We start from the raw sequence: 26,798 nt of genomic DNA, 5'->3' as shown, positions 1-26,798 counted from the left end.
GAGCACAGAGGCTCCTTCATTCACTGCTGCTGCTGGGAACCTTCAGCAGAGGCTCTGAGATGCTGGGAATGCACAGAAACTGCCCTTGCACAGGGAGCTGCACTGGGAACAAGGGCTCAGGAGTGGATTTTCCCTTCTCCTGGGTACCAGCAGTGCCTCTGAGCCTGTTCAGTCTGACAGCTGTGCCAGGGCTTTGTCCAAAGGCATTTGAGGGCTGACAGGGACATTTTGTTATTTTTTGGGTCCAAAATGATGCTCTGCAGACAAAGTGCTGTGGAGAGGGAGCTGTACTTTAAATGGGATCCCACAGACAACCTGTGACTGGGGAAACTGTGGTGAAATCTTAAATATAGTTTCTTGAGTGTTTGAAAATGTCCTGGATACTTTATGCTCTGAATCTGTGCAAGGGATTGGACAAAGGTAGAGGAAAAACATTTTGCTTTCTATACCTTAAATACTTGGAAATTGAACTTCCTTTTTTTAGGGTTTTACTGCATTTTTGGGTTTTTTCTCAATGACTGGGGCACTCAATATTTGTGGGTTTGACTGCTGCCCTCCAGGGTGGTTTTTGTTGGCTCCTTTCTCACTGTGTGAGCAATGCCTACAAAGTCACCTTTGGCAAAGGGACAAAGCTGCTTGTGAAGCCAAGTAAGAAACAGGTTTTTCTGCATTTCCCTCATTTATGGTGGGTATAGGGTTTGAACAGTAGAAGGGCTGACAGGGACATTTTGTGGTTGAGGTGAGCAGGGACAATTTGAGATTTAGGTGAGACAGGGACATTTTTCAATTTATAGTCTCAATTGTGAGACTATAAAATAGATAGGAACTAATTAACATGTAAGTCCAAACAAGAAAAGCCATCTCACACATTTAATTTAGGTGAGAAAGGGATATTTTCTGATTTAAGGATTGGTGATTGAGGTGAGACAGGGACATTTTGTGAGTGAGGTGAGACAGGGACAATTTGAGCTCTGGAGGAGCCTGGAGTGTGGGGCAGGCTGACCCAGCTCAGCCATTGCTGCTTTCCCTTCCTGTCACTGCTTCATTCACCTCTGCTGGGAGAGCGAAAATGTGCCTAGCAGGGCTGGGCAGAGCCTGGGGCAGAGCTGCTGCTCTCAGGAGGCTCCTGGGCCTTTTTGTTAGGGCAGGAAATGCTGTGTGAATTCAGGCTTTGGCTCCAAGCTGACCTTTGGCTCAGGGACCAGGCTCTCCATCCAGCCCAGTGAGTGCTCAGCTCTCTGTGTGTCCTTTGTCCAAAGCCCTGCAGTGTCCCCTGCACAGTGTCCCACACATCCTTGCTGTGTCTGAGGCACCTTTGTTAGGGCAGGGAGATTCCAGCTGCCATTTCATTGACTGCAGGGGCTGCAGGGCAGGCTCTGAGATGGGAACCTGCAGGAAATGCCCACTGCTTTAGATTTGGGGAAGGTTTTTGTTATAGCAGGAAATGCTGTGTGACTTCAGGATCTGGAAACTACAGGGTGACCTTTGGCTCAGGGACCAGACTCTCCATCCAGCCCAGTGAGTGCTCAGCTCCCTAAACAAAGCAACAAATTCCATTTTCAGAGGGGTTGGAACACTTTTTATTATAGCCTGGATGCTTTTTATACATTCTTACAAAGCTCAGAAATTTAAACTTTACTCCTTGGTCACCAGAGACAAACAAAGTGCTCATTACAAGAGGCAGTTGCAGGTTTCTCTTATTTATTCTTCTTTCTTTTGTGGTTTCTATATCAATGATACTGGTAGAAAATTCTTTCAGAGGTAAACATGGATCCTCTTCTCAAACTCCTCCCAGGCTCACAGAATTCACTATAAACCTCTTTCCAATTGCTGCTCCTCTGCACCTTCAGATCATGCAGAGCACTCAGGGCTGTGGGACAGAGCCAGGGAGGATTTGTGTTTGCCCAGCTCTGGCAGGGCTGGGCAGAGCCTGGGGCAGAGCTGCTGCTCTCAGGAGGCTCCTGGGGCTTTTTGTTAGGGCAGGAAATGCTGTGTGAGCTCAGGATCAGGAGCTTATGCCTCTACCTTTGGCTCTGGAACCAGACTCACTGTCAGGCCAAGTAAGTCCAGCACTGCTGCTCTGCTTTCTGTGCTTTCTGCTGGGTTGGAGCTCATTCATTGGGATTTTTAGAGGAGCAAGTATTTGGCTGTAGTTCAAGAGTAGTCCCAAGATTCTTGGTTACAAGGTAATATAGAACTTTCTAAATTCATACACAATTGCCACAGAATTTATTTTACTTTTCTAACCTATTAAGTTTACTTGCTAAAACAGCATCCTGGTTGGTCTTTGGCCATCTCTGGCTGTCCGTGGGCAGGGGTGACTTTGCTCTCAGGCAGTGTCCAAACCAAAGCTCCTTGCTCTGCCTGGGACTGTGGGATGCACACAGTGGCCACTGCAGCCATTCAGCTGCCATTTCATTGACTGCAGCTGCTGCAGGGCAGGCTCTGAGATGGGAACCTACAGAGGATGCCCATTCCTTTAGATTTGGGGAAGGATTTTGTTAGGGCAGGAAATGCTGTGTGAATTCAGGCTTCAACAAGCTGACCTTTGGCTCAGGGACCAGGCTCTCCATCCAGCCCAGTGAGTGCTCAGCTCTCCTGTGCCTCCTCTCTCCCAAACCCTTCCCTGTCCCCGGGGGCTCCCTGTGGGCTCTGCTGCTGTGTGAATGACAGAGCAGATGGGCAGCAGAGCACAGAGGCTCCTTCATTCACTGCTGCTGCTGGGAACCTTCAGCAGAGGCTCTGAGATGCTGGGAATGCACAGAAACTGCCCTTGCACAGGGAGCTGCACTGGGAACAAGGATTCAGGAGTGGATTTTCCCTTCTCCTGGGTACCAGCAGTGCCTCTGAGCCTGTTCAGTCTGACAGCTGTGCCAGGGCTTTGTCCAAAGGCATTTGAGGGCTGACAGGGACATTTTGTTATTTAGTCTGTCCTGAATGATGCTGTGCAGAGAAATCCCAGTGGGGAGGCAGCTGTAATTTAAATGGGACCTCACAGACAGCCTGAGCATGGGAAACTGGGGTGAAATCTTAAACATAGTTTCTCTGAGTGTTGGAAAATGTCCTGGATACTTTATGCTCTGAATCTGTGCAAGGGATTGCACAAAGATTAAGGAAAAACATTTTGCTTTCTATACCTTAAATACTTGGAAATTGAACTTCCTTTTTTTAGGGTTTTACTGCATTTTTGCGTTTTTTCCCAATGCCTGGGGCACTCAATATTTGTGGGTTTGACTGCTGCCCTCCAGGGTGGTTTTTGTTGGCTCCTTTCTCACTGTGTGAACGATGCCTACAAAGTCACCTTTGGCAAAGGGACAAAGCTGCTTGTGAAGCCAAGTAAGGTTTATTTGAATTTTCTCATTTGTGGTGGGTATAGGGTTTGAATAGCAGAAGGGCTGACAGGGACAATTTGAGATTTAGGTGAGACAGGGACATTTTTCAATTTATAGTCTCAATTGTGAGACTATAATATAGATAAGATCTAATAAAAATCTAAGTCCAAACAAGAAAAACCATCTCACACATTTGATTTGGGTGAGACAGGGATATTTTCTGATTTAAGAACTGGTGATTGAGGTGAGACAAAACATTTTTTGATTTAGGTCAGACAGGGACATTTTGTGATTTCGGTCAGACAGGGACATTTTGTGCTCCGGCTGAGCCTTGAGTGTGGGGCAGGCTGGCCCAGCTCAGCAATTGCTGCTTTCCCTTCCTTTCTCTGCTTCATTCACCTCACCTGGGAGAGCCAAAATGTGCCTGGCAGGGCCGGGCAGAGCCTGGGGCAGAGCTGCTGCTCTCAGGAGGCTCCTGGGGCTTTTTGTTAGGGCAGGAAATGCTGTGTGACTTCAGGATCTAGCTATGGCAAGCTGACCTTTGGCTCTGGGACCAGACTCTCCATCCAGTCCAGTGAGTGGTCAGCTGCCTAAACAAAGCAACAAGCTCCTTTTTCAGAAGGGTTGAAACTATTTTTATTGTTGCTTGCCTGCTTGTTATACATTCTTACAAAGCTCATAGGTTTATACTTTACTGCTTGGTCAGCAGAGACAAACAAAATGCTCATTGCAATAGGCAGTTGCAGTTTTCTCTTATTTATCCTTCTTTCTTTCTTGGTTTCTATATCAATGACCTTGATAGAAAATTCTTTCAGGGCTAAACATGGATTCTCTTCTCCAACTCCTCTTTGGCTCACAGAAGTCACTGTGAAACCTTTTCCCCATTCCTTCTCCTCTGCACCTTCAGATCATGCAGAGCACTCAGGGCTGTGGGACAGAGCCAGGGAGGATTTGTGTTTGCCCAGCTCTGGCAGGGCTGGGCAGAGCCTGGGGCAGAGCTGCTGCTCTCAGGAGGCTCCTGGGGCTTTTTGTTAGGGCAGGAAATGCTGTGTGAGCTCAGGTTCAGGAGCTTATGTCCCTACCTTTGGCTCTGGAACCAGACTCACTGTCAGGCCAAGTAAGTCCAGCACTGCTGCTCTGCTTTCTGTGCTTTCTGCTGGGTTGGAGCTCCTTCATCGGAATTTTTAGAGGAGCAAGTATTTGGCTGTAGTTCAAGAGTAGTCCCAAGTTTCTTGGTTACAAGGTAATATAAAACTTTCTAAACTTATTTTCTATTGCCACATAATTTCTTTTACTTTTCTAACCTATTAAGTTTACTTGCTAAAACAGCATCCTGGTTGGTCTTTGGCCGTCTCTGGGTGTCCCTGGGCAGGGGTGACTTTGCTTTCAAGGACTGTCCAAACAAAGGCTCCTTGTTCTGCCTGAGACTGTGGGATGCACATCGTGGCCACTGCATCCATTCAGCTGCCATTTCATTTAGTGCAGGTGCTGCAGGGCAGTTTCTGAGATGGTAACCTACAGGAGATGCCCAGTCCTTTAGATATGGCGAAGGTTTTTGTTAGGGCAGGAAATGCTGTGTGAATACAGGCTTCACCAAGCTGACCTTTGGCTCAGGGACCAGACTCTCCATCCAGCCCAGTGAGTGCTCAGCTGCCTAAACAAAGCAACACTCTGCATTTTCAGAAGGGTTTAAACTGTTTTCATTATAGCCTGCATGCTTTTTGTTCATTCTTACAAAGCTCACAAGTTTGCACTTTACTCATTGGTCACCAGAGACAAAGTACTCATTGGAATAGGCAGTTGCAGGTTTCTCTTACTTATCCTGCTTTCTTTCTTGGTTTCCTTTGTTTTGTGTCTGTGTCTCGGTTTTCCTACCTTGGTAGGAAATTCTTTCAGGGGTAAACATGGATCCTCTTCTCAAATTTCTCTCTGGCTCACAGAAGTCACTGGGAAAGCTCTTCCCCATTCCTGCTCCTCTGCACCTTCAGGCCAAGTAAGTCCAGCACTGCTGCTCTGCGTTCTGTGCTTTCTGCTGGGTTTCAGCTCCTCCTTGGGGGTCTGCGAGCAGCAGCCTGGCTGGAGCTTTGGCCATCTCTGTGTGTCCCTGGCCAGGGGTGACTTTGCTCTCAGGGACTGTCCAAACCAAGGCTCATTGCTCTGTCTCTGACTTTGGGATGCACACAGTGGCCACTGCAGCCCAGGGAGAGACAGGAGCCAGGGCAAGGCTCTGTGTCCCCTCTGCTGCCCCTGTGAGCAATGCCATGGCTGGGCAAAGCCTGAGGGAGAGGTGCAGCTCTGAGGAAGCTCCTGGGGCTTTTTGTTAGGGCAGGAAATGCTGTGTGAATACAGGCTACACCAAGCTGATCTTTGGCTCAGGGACCAGGCTCTCCATCCAGCCCAGTGAGTGCTCACCTGACAAAACAAAGCAACATATTCATTTTTAGGATTCAAACTGTTTTTATTATAGCTTGCATGCTTCATATACATTCTTACAAAGCTCATAAATTTATATTTTACTCATTGGTCTCCAGAGACAAACAAGTTGTTCATTGAATAGACAGTTGCAGGTTTCTCTTATTTCTCCTTCCTTTTGTCTTGGTGTCTTGTGTTCTATGTCTGTGTCTTGGTTTTCCTACCTTGGTAGGAAATTCTTTCAGGGGTAAACATGGATCCTTTTCTCAAACTCCTCTCTGGCTCACAGAACTCATTGTGAAAGCTCTTCCCCATTCCTGCTCCTCTGCACCTTCAGCTCATGCAGAGCACTCAGGGCGGTGGGACAGAGCCAGGGAGGATTTGTGTTTGCCCAGCTCTGGCAGGGCTGGGCAGAGCCTGGGGCAGAGCTGCTGCTCTCAGGAGGCTCCTGGGGCTTTTTGTTAGGGCAGGAAATGCTGTGTGAGCTCAGGATCAGGAGCTTATGCCCCTACCTTTGGCTCAGGAACCAGACTCACGGTCAGGCCAAGTAAGTCCAGCACTGCTGCTCTGCTTTCTGTGCTTTCTGCTGGGTTGGAGCTCCTTCATTGGGATTTTTAGAGGAGCAAGTATTTGGCTGTAGTTCAAGAGTAGTCCCAACTTTCTTTGTTACAAGGCAATATAGAACTTTCTGAACTCATACACAGTTGCCACAGAATTTCTTTTACTTTTCTAACCTATTAAGTTTATTTGCTCAAACAGCAACCTGGTTGGTCTTTGGCCATATCTGGGTGTCCCTGGCCAGGGGTGACTTTGCTTTCAAGGACTGTCCAAACCAAAGCTCCTTGCTGTGCCTGAGACTGTGGGATGCACACAGTGGTCACTGCATCCATTCATTCAGATGCCATTTCATTGACTGCAGGGGATGCAGGGCAGGCTCTGAGATGGGAACCTGCAGGAGATCCCCACTGTTGTTTTGGGGAAGGTTTTTGTTAGGGCAAGAAATGCTGTGTGACTTCAGGCTTCAACAAGCTGACCTTTGGCTCAGGGACCAGACTCTCCATCCAGCCCAGTGAGTGCTCAGCTGACAAAACAAAGCAACACTCTCCATTTTCTGAAGGGTTCAAACTGTTTCTATTATGGCATGCATGTTTTTATACATTCTTAAAAAGCTCGTAAGTTTATACTTTACTCATTGGTAACCATAGACAAAATGCTCATTGGAACAGGGAGCTGTGTGTTTCTCTTATTTATTCTCCTTTCTTTCTTGGTTTCTTGTGTTCTGCGTCTATGTCTTGGTTTTCCCACCTTGGTAGGAAATTCTTTCAGGGCTAAACATGGATCGTCTTATCAAACTTCTCTCTGGCTCACAGAAGTCACTGCAAAACCTCTTCCCCATTGCTGCTCCTCTGCAACTTCAGATCATGCAGAGCACTCAGGGCTGTGGGACAGAGCCAGGGAGGATTTGTGTTTGCCCAGCTCTGGCAGGGCAGGGCAGAGCCTGGGGCAGAGCTGCTGCTCTCAGGAGGCTCCTGGGGCTTTTTGTTAGGGCAGGAAATGCTGTGTGAATTCAGGATCAAGAGGTTATGTCCCTAACTTTGGCTCTGGAACCAGACTCATTGTCAGGCCAAGTAAGTCCAGCACTGCTGCTCTGCTTTCTGTGCTTTCTGCTGGGTTGGAGCTCCTTCATCGGAATTTTTAGAGGAGCAAGTATTTGGCTGTAGTTCAAGAGTAGTCCCAAGTTTCTTGGTTAAAAGGTAATATAAAACTTTCTAAACTCATACACAGTTGCCACAGAATTTATTTTACTTTTCTAACCTATTAAGTTTATTTGCTCAAACAGCAACCTGGTTGGTCTTTGGCCATCTCTGGCTGCCTCTGGCCAGGGGTGACTTTGCTCTCAGGCAGTGTCCAAACCAAGGCTCCTTGTTCTGCCTATGACATTGGGATGATTTTGGGATGATTTTGGGATGCACACAGTGGCCACTGCAGCCCAGGGAGGCACAGGAGACAGGGCAAGGCTCTGTGTCCCCTCTGCTGCCCCTTTGAGCAATGCCATGGCTGGGCAAAGCCTGAGGGAGAGGTGCAGCTCTGAGGAAGCTTCTAGGGCTTTTTGTTATAGCAGGAAATGCTGTGTGACAACAGCTACACCAAGCTGACCTTTGGCTCAGGGACCAGGCTCTCCATCCAGCCCAGTGAGTGCTCAGCTCTCTGTGTGTCCTTTGTCCAAAGCCCTGCAGTGTCCCCTGCACAGTGTCCCACACATCCTTGCTGTGTCTGAGGCACCTTTGTTAGGGCAGGGAGATTCCAGCTGCCATTTCATTGACTGCAGGGGCTGCAGGGCAGGCTCTGGGATGGGAACCTGCAGGAGATTTCCACTGTTGTTTTGGGAAAGGTTTTTGTTAGGGCAGGAAATGCTGTGTGACTTCAGGATCTGGAAACTACAGGGTGACCTTTGGCTCTGGGACCAGACTCTCCATCCAGCCCAGTGAGTGCTCACCTGACAAAACAAAGCAACAAATTCCATTTTCAGAAGGGTTGAAACTGTTTTTATTATAGCCTGCATGCTTCTTATACATTCTTACAAAGCTCATAAATTTATATTTTACTCATTGGTCTCCAGAGACAAACAAGTTGTTCATTGAATAGACAGTTGCAGGTTTCTCTTATTTCTCCTTGTTTCTTTTTTGGTTTCTATATCAATGACACTGGTAGGAAATTCTTTCAAGAGGTAAACATGGATCCTCTTCCCAAACTCCTCTCTGGCTCACAGAAGTCCCTGTGAAAGCTCTTCCCCATTGCTGCTCCTCTGCACCTTCAGATCATGCAGAGCACTCAGGGCTGTGGGACAGAGCCAGGGAGGATTTGTGTTTGCCCAGCTCTGGCAGGGCTGGGCAGAGCCTGGGGCAGAGCTGCTGCTCTCAGGAGGCTCCTGGGCCTTTTTGTTAGGGCAGGAAATGCTGTGTGAATTCAGGCTATGGCGAGAAACTGACCTTTGGCTCAGGGACCAGGCTCTCCATCCAGCCCAGTGAGTTCTCAGCTATTTTATTAGTGGGGTGTCCTGATGAAGGATGGAATGATGAATCTGAATCCATGTTCTCAGAAGTCTAATTTATTTTTTTATGATACTATATTATATTAAAGAATGCTATACTAATGTCTACTAAAGAATACAGAAAGGATACTTATAGAATGCTGAAAAGATAATAATGAAAATTTGAGACTCTCCCAAGCCCCAATTGGCCAAAGAGTGAAAACAGCTCACAGCAGAATCCAATGGAACAATCACCTGTGGGTAAACAATATCCAAACACCTTCCACAGGGGCAAAACAGAGGAGAAGCAAATGAGAAAAGAATTGTTTTCCTTTCTCTGAGGCTTCTCATCTTCCCAGGAGAAAAATCCTGGAAAAAGGTATTTTTCAGAAAAAGTGAATGCCGCAGTGTTGTCTCTGTGACAAGCTGCCTATGAACCCAAGCACTGTCAGAATTACATGTAGATTTTCAAAAAGCAAATACCCAAGATATTTTTCTAGTTCTCTAAGTGTCAGCCAATGTAATCTGCTAGTCAGTGTCTAACTCTGAATTGGGAGACTGCCAGGGGACAGTTGTTCCATTTTGTGTTAAATCTTGATTTAATTTCTATTAGAGTGAAGGCATTTTTCATAGGTTGGTAGAAAGTTTTTTGGGAAAGCTTTGCCATGGCTGCCACTTGTCTCTCATGGCTGCCCAAAATTCAGAAAGGCAAAGGGAGCTGTGGCTTCTCAGGCAGGAGCTGGGAACAGATGTTGCCTCGTTCAGGTAATAGAACCTTTTGTGTCAGGAAGCTTTGATGGTGCCTGGAATTGCAGCTGCTCTGTGCTTGAGATCAGGTGCAGGGCTGGCAGAGGAGTTTTCGCAAGGAAATGTGCCAGGGTGTAAATGTGGCAGCCAGAGTCATTTTTGGCAAGGGGACAGTGCTTTCAGTCCTGCCAGGTGAGCAAGCCCTTGGCCTGGGAAATGTAATTGCTTCATTTCTCTCTTGTTCTTGGTTGTTTGGAGGGGCACAGATTTGGGAAGCACAGTATTGGCAGACCTGCCAAGGATTTGGGTTTCTCACATGGGCCAAAATTGGGATGAGCCAGACTTGTCTGCCTTTCCCCCCTTGTCATTGTCTGTCTTGTAGAAAGGGCAAAAAAATCCATATGACATAGATCAGAATTGTAACATTTCCTGGTTTATAAGCAGCAGAGGATTGTATCTTTCAAACTCACAGAATGGTAGAAATTAGAAATGGAAAAGGTCATCCAGTCAACTTTGCTCACAACGTAAAATCCAGCCATACAAAGCATCTTTCAGGCCTTTTTCTGATTTAAGAAATTTTTAAATGTCTTTTAAAGTATTTTAAGTGGCTTTTTAAGTGGATTTTAAAATACATTTTAAGTGGCTTTTATAATTTGCCATTGGAAGCTATCTTTAGTGTTTTGTGTGCTGTGGACGAGGAAGATTTTCCTTGCATTGCTGGAACACCTCTGGCACTGCCCAGGTGCCTCCTGGAGCTGGGATCTGGGTTGCTGGCCAGGTGTTCTGTGCCAGGGGGTTCTTCCTATCCCTCTGTCATTGCAGGGCAAGCAGCCTTTGGGGCAGGGATCCCAAATTTCCCCCTGATAACTGAGGGGGAGCTTCTCCCCATCTCTGCCAGGTTTGGTGACCCCAATCCAGTGCAGCTCTCCCAGGGATTGAACAGAGAATTGGGGTTTGGGCAAAGAGAAGCCAGAGGAGATCTCTGGAAATCTGCTCAGAGCCCCTGGCAGGGGCAGCCCCAGGGCTAAGGGGACCCCAGCCCATTTTGTAATGAGCTCTCACACTGTGTGACCAATGCAAACTGGGGGAAGCCAGTCTGGGGGAGTGGAACCAGGCTTGTCATTGCCCCAGGTGAGTTGTCTCCCCTCTGGGCCAAGCTGGACCCAACAGTGTTGACATGGACCCAGACAATGCTGAGCTGCAACAAGTACAGTGGATTTGTGGAGAAATCTGGGCTGGTTTGGGTGTTCTGAGGGAATAAGTGGGAGGCTTTGTGCTTGTCCAGTGTGTTCTGGAAACGTGGCAGTGCTGGGGAAAAGAATTGTTGGAAAAGTGACAACATGTTGGTGAAATGCAAGAGCAGGGATGTGTGAGACTAAATAGGATTTCTGAGATTTGGGACACTGAGATTTTCAGCCCACTCAAAAATAGGGGTAATGTTTGCAAAGAGGAGCAAAATGCAGTTCAGGCTGTTGCAGCAGCTCCAGCAGTGATCTCTGGGTTACTGCTGGGAGCTGCAGAACTGGAGCCACAACCCAGAGAGAGAAATGGGAATGGCACGAGCTGTGGGTGCTTCGTGTTAATTTTGGGGATTGGGAGGATGTGTTTGGACACTCCTTGCTAAATTTAATGGTTTAGGGGTGAACATGGCACTGCTGGGGTATGGGTTGGACTTAATGGTCTTGGAGGGCTTTTCCAACCTTGTGGTGGTGTTCACAGAGGTCCCAGGATGAGGGAAGAGACGAGAATCTTGGCTCCATGTTTCAGAAGGCTGATTTATTATTTTATTATATATATTGTATTAAAAGAAAATTATATACTAAAAATATACTAAATAATAGAAGAAAGGGTTTCATCAGAAGGCTTGCAAGGAAAGGAATAGAAAGGAATAATAATAAAATCTTGTGACTGACCAGAAAGTCCAAGACAGCCAGACTGGGATTGGCCATTAATTAAAAACAACCGCATGAGACCAATCAAAGATGCACCTGTTGCATTTCACAGCAGCAAATAATTATTGTTTACATTTCCTTCCTGAGGCCTCCCAGCTTCTCAGGAGAAAAAAATCCTAGCAAAGGATTTTTCAGAAAATATGTCTGTGACACAACCTGGAGAATTTTGCTTGAGATGAGGTGCAGGGCTGGCAGAGAAGTTTTTGCAAGGAAATGTGTCAGGGTGTAAATGTGGCAGCCAGAGTCATTTTTGGCAAGGGGACAGTGCTTTCAGTCCTGCCAGGTGAGCAAGCACTTGACCTGGGAGGGGGAATTGCTTCATTTTCTCTCCTGTTCTTGGTTGTTTGGAGTGGCACAGCTTTGGGAAGCACGATGTTGGCAGCCCTGCCCTGGATTTGGGTTTCCCACATGGGCCAAAATTGGGGATTGGGAGGATGTGATTGGACACTCCCTGCTAAATTTCATGGTTTAGGGGTGAACCTGGAATTGCTGGTGTATGGATTGGACTTCATGGTCTTCAGGTCCAAAAAGTTGAGGTTTTGGTTACAATGCATTCTATACTTTTCTTTGCTTAGCATCTTCATACAGTAGAACCAATCTATACCTTAACTATTACCTACAGGCTATCATAACTACTGTAATTACCATATTCATCTTACTCTTCTCCAATCACTAAAAGTTAGTACATTACAGTTTAAGCCAGAAGTTGTTTTTCAGTTTTCTTGCAGTGGAAAATTCTGAGACCTTTTTTTCTACTTGCAACATTTGCTGCCTTGTTTGCCTGTCTATCTTTGTGCTTGGAAAAAACGTCTTGTTTGGGGTGGGTTTATCCTTTGCTTTAAGTCATAAAAACCCCTTCTAACTAACACACCCTTTGCCTCCTTGGTTATCCAGTAAAACTGGCTCAGCAATTCTTTTCTTCTCTATCAAAACTTGCTGGGTGCAACCTGGTGGGATTGGGCTCTTCTCCCAGGTGACCACTGAGAGAAACAGAGGACACAGCCTTAAGCTGCACCAGGAGAAGTTCAAGTTGGACATCAGCAAAAAAATTCTTCACTGAAAGAAAATTCTTCAGTGAAAGAAGCAAAATTTTTCAGAAAAAAATTCTTCACTGAAAGAAGAAAAATTCTTCACTGATTGGACACAGGAATTGTCTGCCCAGGGAAGGGATGGTGTCACCATCCCTGGAGGGTTTAACAAAGCCTGGATGGGCACCCTGTGCCAGGGTTTAGTCCATGAGGAGATATTGGGTCGCAGGTTGGACTTGATGATCTCAAAGCTCTTTTCCAACCTCATTTATTCTGTCATTCTGTGACCTGCTCCCAACAAAACCTTGCCATGTTCTGCAGCCTTCACCCAGCACACAGCCAGCCCAGGGCACCATTTTGCAAAGGGCTGTGTCACAGTGTAATTCTGGGAATTATGGCAAGTTTACCTTTGGAGCTGGAACTAAACTGGTGGTGACTCCAGGTATGACTGAATCCAGGTAGAATTCATGTAGAGTAAGTTCTTCTTTCAGCTCACAAACTATTTTGCCGCCCTATAATATTTTAGCAACAGGACAATGAATTTTCCATTGGTATTAAGAGCAAGTGATTTCCATGGCTGCAAGGATATTTTCCCCTCTCTGTTCCTGAGAATGAACATGGCAGAGGTTTTACACGTGCAAGAGGATTTCTCTTGGAAATTCAACAGGATTTGGGCTCCTCAAGCAGAGGTGAATTGAAATGGTGAAAGCCAGCACAGCCCAGCAAAATGCAGAGGGTGAAGCTGGTTTCAGAGGGTGGTGTCACCATCCCTGGAGGGTTTTACGGAGCCTGGATATGGCACTCAGTACCAGGGTTTAGTCCATGAGGAGATATTGGGTCGCCGGTTGGACTTGATGATCTCAAAGCTCTTTTCCAACCTCATTTATTCTGTCATTTTGTGAGTTGCTCCCAACAAAACCTTGCCATGTTCTGCAGCCTTCACCCAGCACACAGCCAGCCCAGGGCACCATTTTGCAAAGGGCTGTGTCACAGTGTAATTCTGGGAATTATGGCAAGCTTACCTTTGGAGCTGGAACCAAACTGGTGGTTTCTCCAGGTATGTCTGAATTCAGGTAGAATTCATCGTATAATTCAGGCAGAATTCACTTAGAATTCAGGTAGAGTAAGTTCTCCTTTCAGCTGACAAATTATTTTGCCTATTTTGCCACCTCACAATACTTTAGCAACAGGACAATGAATTTTCAGTTGGTATTAAGAGCAAGTGATTTCCATTGCTGCAAGGATATTTTCCCCTCTCTGTTCCTGAGAATGAACATGGCAGAGGTTTTACACGTGCAAGAGGATTTCTCTTGGAAATTCAACAGGATTTGGGCTCCTACATCAATCTCCGCAAGCAGAGGAGAAGAAAAATGGTGAAAGCCAGCACAGCCCAGCAAAATGCAGAGGGTGAAGCTGGTTTCAGAGGGTGGTGTCACCATCCCTGGAGGGTTTTACGGAGCCTGGATGGGCACTCAGTACCAGGGTTTAGTCCATGAGGAGATATTGGGTCGCCGGTTGGACTTGATGATCTCAAAGCTCTTTTCCAACCTCATTTATTCTGTCATTCTGTGAGCTGCTCCTAACAAAACCTTGCCATGTTCTGCAGCCTTCACCCAGCACAGAGCCAGCCCAGGGCACCATTTTGCAAAGGGCTGTGCCACAGTGTAATTCTGGGAATTATGGCAAGTTTACCTTTAGGGCTGGAACCAAACTGGTGGTTTCTCCAGGTATGTCTGAATTCAGGCAGAATTGATGTAGAATTCAGGTAGAATTCATGTAGAATTCAGGTGGAAGTTCTTCTTTCTGCTCACAAATTATATTGCCTATTTTGCCAATATTTTAGCAACAGGACAATGCATTTTCCGTTGGCATTAAGTGATTTCCGTGGCTGCAAGGATATTTTTCCATCCCTGTTCCTGAGAATGAACATGGCAGAGGTTTTACATGTGCAAGAGGATTTGTCTTGGGAATTCAACAGGATTTGGGCTCCTACATCAATCTCCTCAAGCAGAGGAGAATTGAAATGGTAAAAGCCAGCACAGCCCAGCAAAATGCAGAGGGTGAAGCTGGTTTCAGAGGGTGGTGTCACCATCCCTGGAGGGTTTTACAGAGCCTGGATGGGCACTCAGTGCCAGGGTTTAATCCATGAGGAGGTGTTGGGTCACAGGTTGGACTTGATGATCTCAAAGCTCTTTTCCAACCTCATTTATTCTGTCATTCTGTCATTTTGTGAGCTGCTCCCAACAAAACCTTGCCCTGCCATGTTCTGCAGCCTTCACCCAGCACACAGCCAGCCCAGGGCACCATTTTGCAAAGGGCTGTGCCACAGTGTAATTCTGGGGGTTATGTCAAGTTTACCTTTGGAGCTGGAACCAAACTGGTGGTTTCTCCAGGTATGTCTGAATTCTGATAGAATTCACGTAGAATTAACAAAGAATTTGGGTAGAAGTTTTTCTTTCAGCTGACAAATTATTTTGCCTATTTTGCCGCCCCACCATATTTTAGCAACAGGACAATGAATTTTCAGTTGGTATTCAGAGCACGTGATTTCCATGGCTGCAAGGATATTTTCCCCTCTCTGTTCCTGAGAATAAACATGGAAGAGGTTTTACATGTGCAAGAGGATTTGTCTTGGAAATTCAACAGGATTTGGGCTCCTACATCAATCTCCTCAAGCAGAGGAGAAGACAAATGGTGAATGCCAGCACAGACCAGCAAAATGCAGAGGGGTGAAGCTGGTTTCAGAGGGTGGTGTCACCATCCCTGGAGGGTTTTACAGAGCCTGGATATGGCACTCAGTGCCAGGGTTTAGTCCATGAGGAGGTGTTGGGTCGCAGGTTGGACTTGATGATCTCAAAGCTCTTTTTCCAACCTCATTTATTCTGTCATTCCGTGAGCTGGTCCCAACAAAGCCTTGCCATGTTCTGCAGCCTTCACCCAGCACACAGCCAGCCCAGGGCACCATTTTGCAAAGGGCTGTGCCACAGTGTAATTCTGGGAATTTCGGCAAGCTTACCTTTGGGGCTGGAACCAAACTGGTGGTTTCTCCAGGTATGTCTGAATTCAGGTAGAATCCAGGTAGAATTCAAATAGAATTCATGTAGAATTCAGGTAGAAGTTCTTCTTTCTGCTCACAAATTATTTTGCTGCCCCACAATATTTTAGCAACAGGACAAGGAATTTTCAATTGGTATTAAGTGATTTCCATGGCTGCAAGGATATTCTGCCCTCTTTGTTCCTGAGAATGAACATGGCAGATGTTTTACATGTGCAAGAGGATTTGTCTTGGGAATTCAACAGGATTTGGGCTCCTACATCAATCTCCTCAAGCAGAGGAGAAGTGAAAGGGTGAGAGCCAGCACAGCCCAGCAAAATGCAGATGGGTGAAACTGGTTTCATAAAGCTGAAGGAGATAAAAAGGACTTTTCTTGTATGTGGATAGAAATACTTGGAGATAACGAGACTCATAATTGTATTTGGACATAAAAATGCACATATTGGGTCAGTGTTGTGGAGATCCTTAAGCTGTAACCTTAGGGGTGGGTTTCTCTTTATAAACAGAATATAACGATAATATAATGATATAAACACAAGGCAGGGAGCTCAGGGATGACACCAAGTTGATGTCACAGCCAGCTTGTGTTGATTTACCTTGTCCTACAACATCCAGGTGGAGCTTGGAGCACATTAGAAATGAGAATCTGGAATTGGTAGAGAACAGCAGGACCAGCCTTAAAACTGAGGGTGGGAGAAATATTTGGATAGAGGGGAAATAAGGCAAGAAGCAAAGTTAATTACTGAAGGACAGAAAGGCGATCCTTACCTCAAAATATTCTTTCTGAGGAAAAAATGATAGATAGAAAAGTGTGCTTTGACTGTTGCTCCCACAAATGTATGAAAAAAAAATTCCCCCAAAACCCTACACCTCTTCTCTTGTTTGAAACCTTTGTAAAAGGGAAAGTAACACCTGCCAAGATATTGATATTTGTTGTAAATGTACCAAATTTTCCAAATTTCTTTAAAAATATATTTAGGGTTGTTTAGTATCTAAATTGAGTGAGTTTACACCTGAAAAGTAATGTTTCCATTTTTTAAAATGGTAGTGATTCTTAAGATAATTTCAACATTATTTTATTCTTAAAGTTATAAAACAGCAATATAGGGAAATGATTCCTTCTGGAAGCCTGTGAGGAAAATAATTTTATTTTAAATGACCCTCCTGACCCTCTTCAAAAACATCTGAGAGAAATGTGAATGTCAAGTTTATATGGAGCCCTTAGCAAGCTGAAGGACCTATAAATCAGAGCTCTGAGTTCATGTAGGTGTCTCCAGATCTACCATTGTGGTAAATTTACCATAGATTTACCATTATTTACCATATCTCTGTGCAGCTGCTCCATAGTCCCACTGGAGGAACATTCCTAACACATCCTGAAACCCCAGGGTTCAGTGGCAGAATGAGCAATGAAATGGCTCAAAGAAATTGCTCACCAAAAAGAGCTTTTTAGTCAAAAACTAAATGGCAGCTTTATTGGAATCACTCTTGACTAATTCAGGTGGCAAAAAAAAATAATTAAGAGAATGGGATGATGGAGGTTTCACTGCACCATCAGTCCCTAGGGGAGCTGTGCAGTAAAATAAATAAATAAATAAAATTTTATAAATGAATGAAATTTAAATTTTTTTGGTACCTAAATTAATTTTTGAGAGAGGAATCTGACTGGCAGAATAAATCAATGAGGAATAAGATGGAGAATAGGAGTTGTGGTGCAGGTGGCTGTCTGGAAACAATGGGACAAATATGAGAGGAATATTAAGAAGAGTGTGTTTGGGAGTGCAAAATGCAAAGTACATTAAAAGAAATTCAATAGGTGGAAAAGACCCAGGTAAATGGATCTGTGTGTTCATAGAGATAAACAGGATTTTTTAATGGAGTATTTAATTGCTGAAGGATCCTTTCAGTGCTGCTCTGGATATTGTAGAGGCCTTTGCTATTGTGTAGCTCTGGGAGTAATTACAAATTCACATTTGGATCTGGGACGAGACTTCTGGTTTTGCCAGGTACATTTACACTGATTTTTTTTACTAATTTTTTTTTTACCCTGATTTTTTTACTAATTTTCAAGTTTGTTAATACACACAAAGATTTGGGCAATGGCAGCTGTCAAGGGCATTGCCCACCTCTACTTGGGCACCATCTAAACCTCAGGAGAACATTGCTATGATGTCCCTTCTGCTCCTTCAATGTTAACAAAATATTTTGGGGGTCACAAGGAGCAATTCTTCCCATCTAATCCACTCTGAGATGGATTAACCCAGCTGTGTGACATTTTAAGACCAAAAAGACTTCAAGTGGCTGCTCATGAACCTCCTGAGAAACTTTGTCATTTTTACACCTGGAAGACATCCTTCAGTAAAGATGGAATTGGGCAGCTTGGAAAGCTCAGAGCATCATTATTTACTTCTCACTTTGCTGTAAATAGAGGTGATAAATAGAAGTGATAAATAAACAGCATCTCCAGCCTGTGCTGGAAATGCTGTTTATTTATCACCTCTATTTATCACCTCATCAAGCCAGAATGACAGGTCACAGGGCTGTGGTTAAAGTCGATGTTTTTTACCAAAATTATCTCAAACCTTCATGGGCAAACAAACCAAGGAACTTACAGGAACTGCAGCACCAGAGCGGAGGCAGCCACCACTCTGAGTAAGAACAGGAAATTAATATTTTGCAAAAGTGCTGAGGCTTCCTGTGAAAAACAGTCTTTATTGTTTTGTGTGTTCAAGATCAAAGCATTGCACAGATTGAAGAGGAGAAAAACACCCTAATTCGGAGTGAGGTAGATGTTTATCTCTTCAGAAAGCACAGTGCTGGTGATGAGAGAGAAAGAGCAGCTTGACATATTCTTCCTATTCTCTTTCATTTCCATGTGCCCCAAGGCAGTGATCTACCCTGGCTCATCTGTGTTTTATACAGGGATATAAATATACATCTGTATTTTATCATCAAGCATTTTAGCAGCTCCTGCCTTCCTCTCCCTAACAAACAGTCAAAAAAAATCCAAAAACCAAAGGGAGCAGGGGAGGTGAGGGAGTCCCAGCAGCATCAGGCTGGGATGATTTTAGGCCATGATTTAGAATGTCACCAGGCCATGGTGACAGTCCAGTGAGTTGTCCCCAAGAGGAATGGCTGGGTTGGGTATGGACATTCAGGTGTGGATGTCCATCAGTCCTTTCAGATGTTCCAGGGATTCTGTTTGGCCTCTGTGTCTCCCACACAATAGAAGTGTCACACACATCTTTTATGAAAAATCCTTTCCTTGTGTTTTTTTCCTCCTGAGAAGATGGGAGGCCTCAGGAACAAAATGTAAACAATGGTTATCTGCTGCTCTGGAATGCAACAAGTAAATCTGTGATTAGTTTCATAGAGTTGTTTCTAATTAATGGCCAATCACAGTCAGCTGGCTCAGACTCTCTATCCGACACACAAACCTTTGTAATAATTTTTTCTTTTTCTATTCTTAGCTAGCCTTCTGAGGAAATCCTTTCTTCTATTCTTTTAGTATAGTTTTAATATAATATATATGATAAAATAATAAATCAGCCTTCTGAAACATGGAGTCAGATCCTCATCTCTTCCCTCATCCTCAGACCCCTGTGAACACGGTCACACAGAAGCAGCTTCTGCATCATCAGCTGTAGATATTTTGGTTCTCTAAAGGTGTCCTGGCACAAAATCCCAATGAGCAAGCAGCTTCCCCCTGGAATAATGGAGAATCCTGCATTTCCAAGTGGCTCTATGTAAGACTGCAAGGAACTATGGATGTGTAATCTGACCTAAATCTTCTTTTCTCCTCTTTGCAGAAGTCACTCCATCTCCCTCAGTCTACAGGCTGACCTCCAAAGATGCCCAGGGCCTGGAGATGTGCCTCATCACAGATTACTCCCCTGAGAAGCTCACTCTGAGCTCAGCAGAGCAGCACACATCTGCTGTGGTGGGGGTGGCCACGGATGGGGACAGCGAGGAGTCCAGCTACCTGTCCACCTACTGGGCCACGAGTGACCACCTGCACTGTGCTGCCAGCCACGAGGGCTTTGGAGAGCTGGAGGGAGAGGACCCTGAGAGTGGTAAGGGCATTTCTGGGGCTGTCACCAGGGTTGGAGGTGCTCTGGGTGCTCCACTGTGGTCCCACAGGACAGAGGAATGTTGTGTCACAGACATCTTTTATGGAAAATCCTTTCCTTGGGATTTTTCCTCCTGAGAAGCTGAGAGGCCTCAGGAGCAAAATGTAAACAATGGTTATCTGCTGCTGTGGAATGCAACAGGTGCATCTGGGATTGGTCTCCTGTGGTTGTTTCTAATTAATGGCCAATCACAGTCAGCTGGCTCGGACAGTGAGCCCAGCCACAAACCTTTGTTACCATTCTTTCTTTTTCTATTCTTAGCTAGCCTTCTGATGAAACCTTTTCTTCTATTCTTTTAGTATAGTTTTAATGTAATATATATCATAAAATAATGAATCAGCCTTCTGAAACATGGAGTCAGATCCTCATCTCTTCCCTCATCCAAGAATCCCTATGAACACCATCACAAATGCTGCTTTGTTGCCTTTGTTTTCTTGCCAGATTAATCCATTTTCTGACGAAGAGATGGGGCAGCTGAGAGGTGTTTTAAAAGCTTTTATTCTATTTTCAGTCTCATGTGAATGGTGACACAATACAGATGTTATAATTCACGCCATCACAATCAGAAGCTAATTATTTTCTAATTACAATACACTATAAGTGTTCCTTGGCCCATCAGCTTTTGTCACCCCATGCTGTAAATCCCTTAAAGAAAGTCATCTCAAATTACCCCTCGTGGATCCTGCTACAATATATCTTTCATAATTCTATTTCTGTAAAGTGTCTAGTCTTGTTTGTAAGGCCACCTTTTGAAACTTGTTTGGAGAATTTTCTATAAATTCATTTCCCACACTGTAAGCCTCTGGCAAGCAATAGTTCCTTTTCCCAAGAAACAGTATTACTTAATCTCTCGAGGCTGAATTGGGATTTTTCAGCCTTGAAAAAGGGAAACATTATAAACATTTATTTGACTGACAGCTTTTTGCAACACCATGCTGTAAATGCCTTAAATCCAATAATCTAAAACTTAAATCCAATAATCTAAAATTACCCCTTGTGGGTCCTACTAAATGCATCTTTCATAGTTTTATTTCTCCAAATAAATCTAATCTTATTTATAAAACCATCCTTTGAAACTTGTTTCTAGTTCCATTTCTCTCTCAGCAATGTCTGTCCTGTTCCATGGCATTACCAAGTCAGCGTTTCTTATCTCCAGATAAGAGATAAGAAGTGTGCACACTGATGCACACTGAGCCTTCTGCCAGGCTTGGAGAATTCCCTACAAATCCATTTCCCACATTTCCCCCTCTCTCTTGAACAGAAAAAACTTTTTTGATGGCTTTGATTATTGTTTCTCCTTTGTTTATGGTCTCTTCTTTGTTTATGGTCTCTCCTTCCTCCTTGCTGGAACCAGGATTAAGGATCAGCAGACTGGTATAGTCATAGCAGAACACACTGTGGGGGGATAGAAAGCTTGAAATTCCTTTGTCCAATGGAACATTGAAGTTTAATTAGATCATATTTTATGCTTGCCCCGAAAAAAGGAGAAAAGAGTGTTTATGGGAGGGTTTGTTGGCCAGAAATCCTAATTTAGTCCTTCTAAGCTGAGATATCTTTATAGATCTCTGAAGAAGAACATTTTTGTAATTAATTCAATTTATTGTCCCTCTCTGCAGGTTCCAGTGCTGTCTGTGTCACAGGGCTGTCCCTCCACTTCAGGACAGGTATGTGACTCAGCATTTTAGGAGAAAAGCTTGCCCTAAATTGTCTTCCTGTCACTGTTGAGTCAGAGATGTGACAGAGTTGTATCAGAAGGCAAAGGGCAAAATCCCATTTATTTGATCCTCTCCCCTTTTATAGCTTAGTTAGCTACAGCTGGACCTGATTGGTTATTTAATCAATAGTGTGGAAACCCGGAGCATTGGGAATATTTCTCTGTCTGCTCTGGGCTGTCCCAGGGGAGCTTTGACTTTGACCCTCATCCATGGAGAAAGTTTCCCACACTTCAAGACAGACTGGAACCCACAAAAGTGTGAAATGGATTATAGAGAGCAGTGTAGGTGCATCACTGGGTAAGAAATTGAGGGTTTGGGATTTTTAGTGTGTTGTGGATGGCAGCAAGATGGAGGGCACAGGGTGTCATCCTGGTTTTCTTCTCCATGGGTTTGGGTGGCATTTTGTAACTGGGCAGAAAAGTCCACATTGGGATCAGTTATTGGGTTAAAAGGGAAAAATAATCCAGATGTCAGTTCTTAATTGGATAGTTTAGCCTTAAAAGCCCTTGTACCAAGAGATTGTTGGCCATTTTGTGCCTTCTAATGAAAACTGCCCAACTCACAGCAGTGAGACTGTTTTACTGATAAGACATAATAAACACCTGAGTCTGAACATGAAATACCATCTCAAATGCCTTCAATCCAGACCCAGAGAAACCAATGAATACATTTCACATGATTGGCTAATTAACAAGACTTCCATTTGTAAACAACCTTATGAGGAAAACAGCAAAACAAGTTGTTAAAAACCACAACCTGCAGATTGTTTAATATCTGGCTATCATTGTTTATCCCCAGCTCCCTAAGCTTCTCAGGCCAATTAATGGGAAATTATTATACAAATAATATAATATATTATATAAAATAAATATATATTATATAAATATAAAAATATCATATAATATAATAATAGTATAATATAAATATAGTATAATATAAATATAGTATAATATAATATATAGTATAATATAATATATAAAGAAAGCTTATTTGGCTTTCTCTCTCTCTGACCAGACTTCTCTCTCTCTCATCTTCCCAAGTTTTTGCTGCTTTACCCTGCCTGCAGAATTCTTTCTGAAGCAGCAAAAAGACAGAAAATTTCCCCAAAAGGGCCCCCACAGGTTTTAACACCAAGGCTGAAAGTTGTGGTGTTTGTACAGCCTTGCTGATCCAAGCTGATAATTTCATGCAGCTCTTGCTCTGACTCACCACAGAGCTGCTGCTGAAAGTTTAATATCTTGAGAAAAACATCATTCTGAGCCTACCCCACAGTGGCTCCAGGTCCTGCTATGAGTCAGCACTGCTGCATTTCAGCCCTCAGAGGAGCTGGGTTATTTTGGGTGCACAAACACCTCGTGGGACAGCAGCTAGCAGTGGTTTCTGTGCTTGGGTCACTGAGGCTGGGCTGTGGGGATGCTCACAGTTTAGTCAAAGAGAGAGAAAAGCCAGATAAACTTCCCCAGGAATTGTTCTGAGGAGTTTTGAGAAGGCTGAGAGAAAGAATTAAACAATCTTGCAGTGTTTGGAGCAGTTGTTTTCTCATAAGATGTTTACCAAAGGGTGTATTCTCAGTTAGCAAATGGTGTTGATTAAATTACCAGTCAGGTCCACCTGTATCAGAATGGTGTATAAAAGAAAGGGTTTATAATGAAAAATATATTAAAGAATGGGTTTCTAATGAAGAATGTATAAAACAATGGGTTTCTAATGAAGAATGTATAAAAGAATGGGTTTTTAATGAAGAATGTATAAAGAATGAGTTTCTAATAAAGAATATATAAAAGAATGGGTTTCTAATGGAGAATATACAAAAGAATGGGTTTCTAATAAAAAAATATAAATATATATATTTAAAAGAAATATATAAAAGAAATAGAATGCATTTCTTTTATATTATTATATAAATTATATATTTAAATATTATATAACTATATATTTACATATTATATAATGTGTGTTTATACAATATATATTTTTCTATAATATACAATATAGATTTATATTCTTTTCAAATACTAATGGTTTTGTAACTTCAGATTAATATAAAATACAAATAAAATTGTGTTCTGTGATTAAAATCAAAATTGCTTTACCCCTGTCCATCTCTAAAAAAATTTAGAGAGAGGAAGGAGGGCTGCTCCAGCATCCTGGATTTACAGAGCACAGTATTTAAAACCAGTTAGGTGGCTGGCAGAGTGGCAAATTGGATAATTAAGTGGTTATTGAATGGAAGAAATTAAAGTTTCTGAGTCCTACTCCCTATCTCATTTCCTGCCCCACCAGCTGACTCCATGACACAATGGAACAACTTTGTTAAAAAGAGCTTTTGAGTCTGTGTGGGACATGAGGATGTCTCAGTGCTCTTTTAACTCTCATTTTCTGTTGTTTTTTTCCAGATGAGCACTTGAACACCATTTCTTTGTCACAGCTGGGCCTCAAAATCATTTTAATGAAAATAGTAATTTTTAACGTGCTGATGACAGTGCTTGTGTGGAAGAAAAAAAAGGTGAGGATGCTTGTGAGGGGTCAGAGAACATCTGGATTGGTTCTTCAGCTGTGAATGCTCCTTCTCTCTGGAAAAGCTGTTTTTGCAGTCTATCCAGAATTTTTCCAGTAAAATCCCTCCATTCCTCTGGCCATACCATTTTCACCCACCCCTCAAGTGCTCTTCCTGGTCCATAAGAAAATATTTTCCCTTTCAAGACATTTCTCCCCTTTATTTCTACATCCATCCCTTCCCTTGCCTGCACTCATCCATCAGATTTCTCCCCTCATGTGTCTCTAGCTGGGAAAGTTGGATGGTTACTGACTTTAATATAAATCCTAATATATCAGCTTTTCCCAGTGTCTGTTTTTCTCTTGCCTGGACATTTCAGCTCTACAATTGTGCAGAGACAATTTTTAAACCAATAATGATTTAACAAACCTTTGTTTTTGTTACAGGACTGAGAGGAACCAGCTGGGGCAGTCCTGAATTACCAAACCCCTCAGCTTTGAGAGAGCATCGTGGGCAAGAGGGAGCTCAGGGAAATTCCTTGTGCAAGGAACATCCCCTGCTGCTCTTACACATCACACCAGCCATCTGATTCTAAATTGCTTTATTTGCATTGCTACAAAACTGCTCAAAATGAAACATTTCCAGTGTTTTGCCCTCCAGATGTCTGGGTCATTCACCACACTGTGCCTGTTTTGCATGAAGCAGACTTTGCTATAATTACACATTGCCAAGTTGTTACTTCTATTAAAATTACAATTTCTGCCTGGAGCAGTGCTGTGTGTTAAAAACTGCAAGCTAAATATCATCTGAATGGGATTTTTTCCTATTTCGGTAGCTTTAGGTTGTTCATATCTCTTAGGGTGCACCCCCAGAAACCTTTTCAGGTGCAAATGAAACACTTTGAAAAGTGAAGGGAAACTGAATCAGGATGTACTGTCCTGTCACCTTTTGGTGGATTAGAGCAAGATATCGCATTTTTCCCCTAAAGGATGAGCTGCAGTCTCCCAGAAATTCCAAATGCAGTGAAATTGCCACTTCAATGTCACAGAAGAAATATTTAAAAGGATTTTTTAAAAGTTTATCTGACCATAACACTTCTTAATTTAAACCAGTTTAAGATCTGGCTTTCTGTTCAAAATACAAACCACTTTTGTAAAACTACAAACCACTTTTGTTGTTTTTGTTTGCTTCTAACAACCTGAGATCTCCAAAGCTCTTTTTGTAACAATTGCATAAAAATGTACTGAAATATTTACCTGTCCATATGTGCCCACCTTGGAACTGTGCTTGCCTGTGGCATCTGCATGCTGCTAATCCATGGACACTCCTGGCACCCACCAGATGTCTTGGCATTTCTTTAGGCTGTTATCAAAAAATTCTTATTAAAAAAATGATAAAATTGTTTGTGTCTTGTATTTGTTGTTTGAGGCATTGGGCTGGGCTGGATGGAGACAACAAAATCATGGCTTGGCCACACTCAGGGTGTGGTGGTGTTCACAGGGGTCACAGGATGAGGGAAGAGATGAGGATCTGATTCCATGTTTCAGAAGGCTGATTTATTATTTTATGGTATATTAATATAATATATAATAATAATTTAATATAATACATTATATTATATATATTATTGTATTATATATTATTATGTTATCATATATTAATATTTATGCAGTATATATAACTATCAATTATTATGACATATTTTATTAATCTAATATATTGATATAATGTCATAATAATTTAACATATTAAGATAATATTTTAATATATTATATTAAAAGAAAATAATATATTAAAACTACACTAAAAGAATAGAAGAAAGGATTTAATCAGAAGGCTTGCAAAGGAATGGAATGGAATGGAATGGAATGGAATGGAATGGAATGGAATGGAATGGAATGATAAAATCTTGTGACTGACCAGAGAGTCTGACACAGCTGGACTCTGATTTTCCATTAATTAAAAACAACCACATGAGACCAATCAAAGATGCTTTGGGGTGGAGACAACAAAATCATGGCTTGGCCAAACTCAGGGTATGGTGATGTTCACAGGGGTCCCAGGACGATGGAAGAGATGAGAATCTTGACTCCATGTCTCAGAAGGCTGATTTATTATTTTATGATATATTAATATAATAATTTCAATATAATATATTTATATATTAATATATGATATATATAATATATTATATATATTATATATTATATACTATATATATTATATATTATATATTATATATTATATATTATATATTATATTATATATTATATATTATATATTATATATTATATATTAACATTAATATATTATATACACTATATTATTATATACTATTATATAATATATTAATATAATATATTAATACAATATCTCATAATTTAATATAGTGTATTAGTATAATATTTTTATATATTATATTAAAAGAAAATTATATATTAAAACTACACTAAAAGAACAGAAGAAAGGATCCTCTTCTCAAACTTCTCTCTGTCTCACACAAGTCACTGTAAATCCTCTTCCCCACTAAGGCATCATCAGAGGTTCCTGTGTGGGGGAGAAATGAGAAGAATACTCTGAGAGAAACCCCAGAACTCTCCCTGCAAAGCTTGAACCTTGCCTGGACCTCCCAGCAGTCCCCAGAGTGGCAGGAAAAGCTTATGTTATTATATTAAACCTCTAAAATTTTAAAAACAAAAGCAACTTTCAGATATCAGACTACCAATCTCCCACCACCACAACCTGCCCCCCCTTCCCTGCATTTTCTTGTTTATTTCGAACTACAAAAACCACAGAGCAAAGCAAAGTCAGGAAATAACCCAGCAGGACAGGATGTGTGTGAAAAACACCAATCGCTTGTTTTTGAAATTTTAAAAGCTTGGTAGTAATAAAATGGTTA

The 26,798-nt window shown here is 42.8% G+C and overlaps 1 protein-coding gene across 1 annotated transcript in view; it reads left to right on the top strand.

The window, feature by feature from the left end:
* LOC128940156 (M1-specific T cell receptor alpha chain-like) overlaps window positions 1-25,266 on the top strand; it is a 272,849-nt gene extending 247,583 nt beyond the window's left edge. Inside the window, exons 4-7 of the mRNA XM_054281462.1 lie at window positions 19,367-19,630; window positions 21,304-21,351; window positions 23,799-23,908; window positions 24,346-25,266. Coding sequence (XP_054137437.1) covers window positions 19,367-19,630; window positions 21,304-21,351; window positions 23,799-23,908; window positions 24,346-24,351 — 428 coding nt within the window. The 3' untranslated portion in view covers window positions 24,352-25,266. The remainder of the gene's footprint in view (window positions 1-19,366; window positions 19,631-21,303; window positions 21,352-23,798; window positions 23,909-24,345) is intronic.
* The last annotated feature ends 1,532 nt before the right edge of the window (window positions 25,267-26,798 follow it).

The sequence above is a fragment of the Melozone crissalis genome, unplaced genomic scaffold (genome assembly GCF_028551555.1).
Source record: "Melozone crissalis strain CALT ecotype California unplaced genomic scaffold, PUWL_Pcris_2 ptg000032l_1, whole genome shotgun sequence".
NCBI classification, from domain to species: Eukaryota; Metazoa; Chordata; class Aves; order Passeriformes; family Passerellidae; genus Melozone; species Melozone crissalis.
Note: the sequence above shows the minus strand (reverse complement) of the source record. Positions and strands in the feature narration are given on the sequence as shown.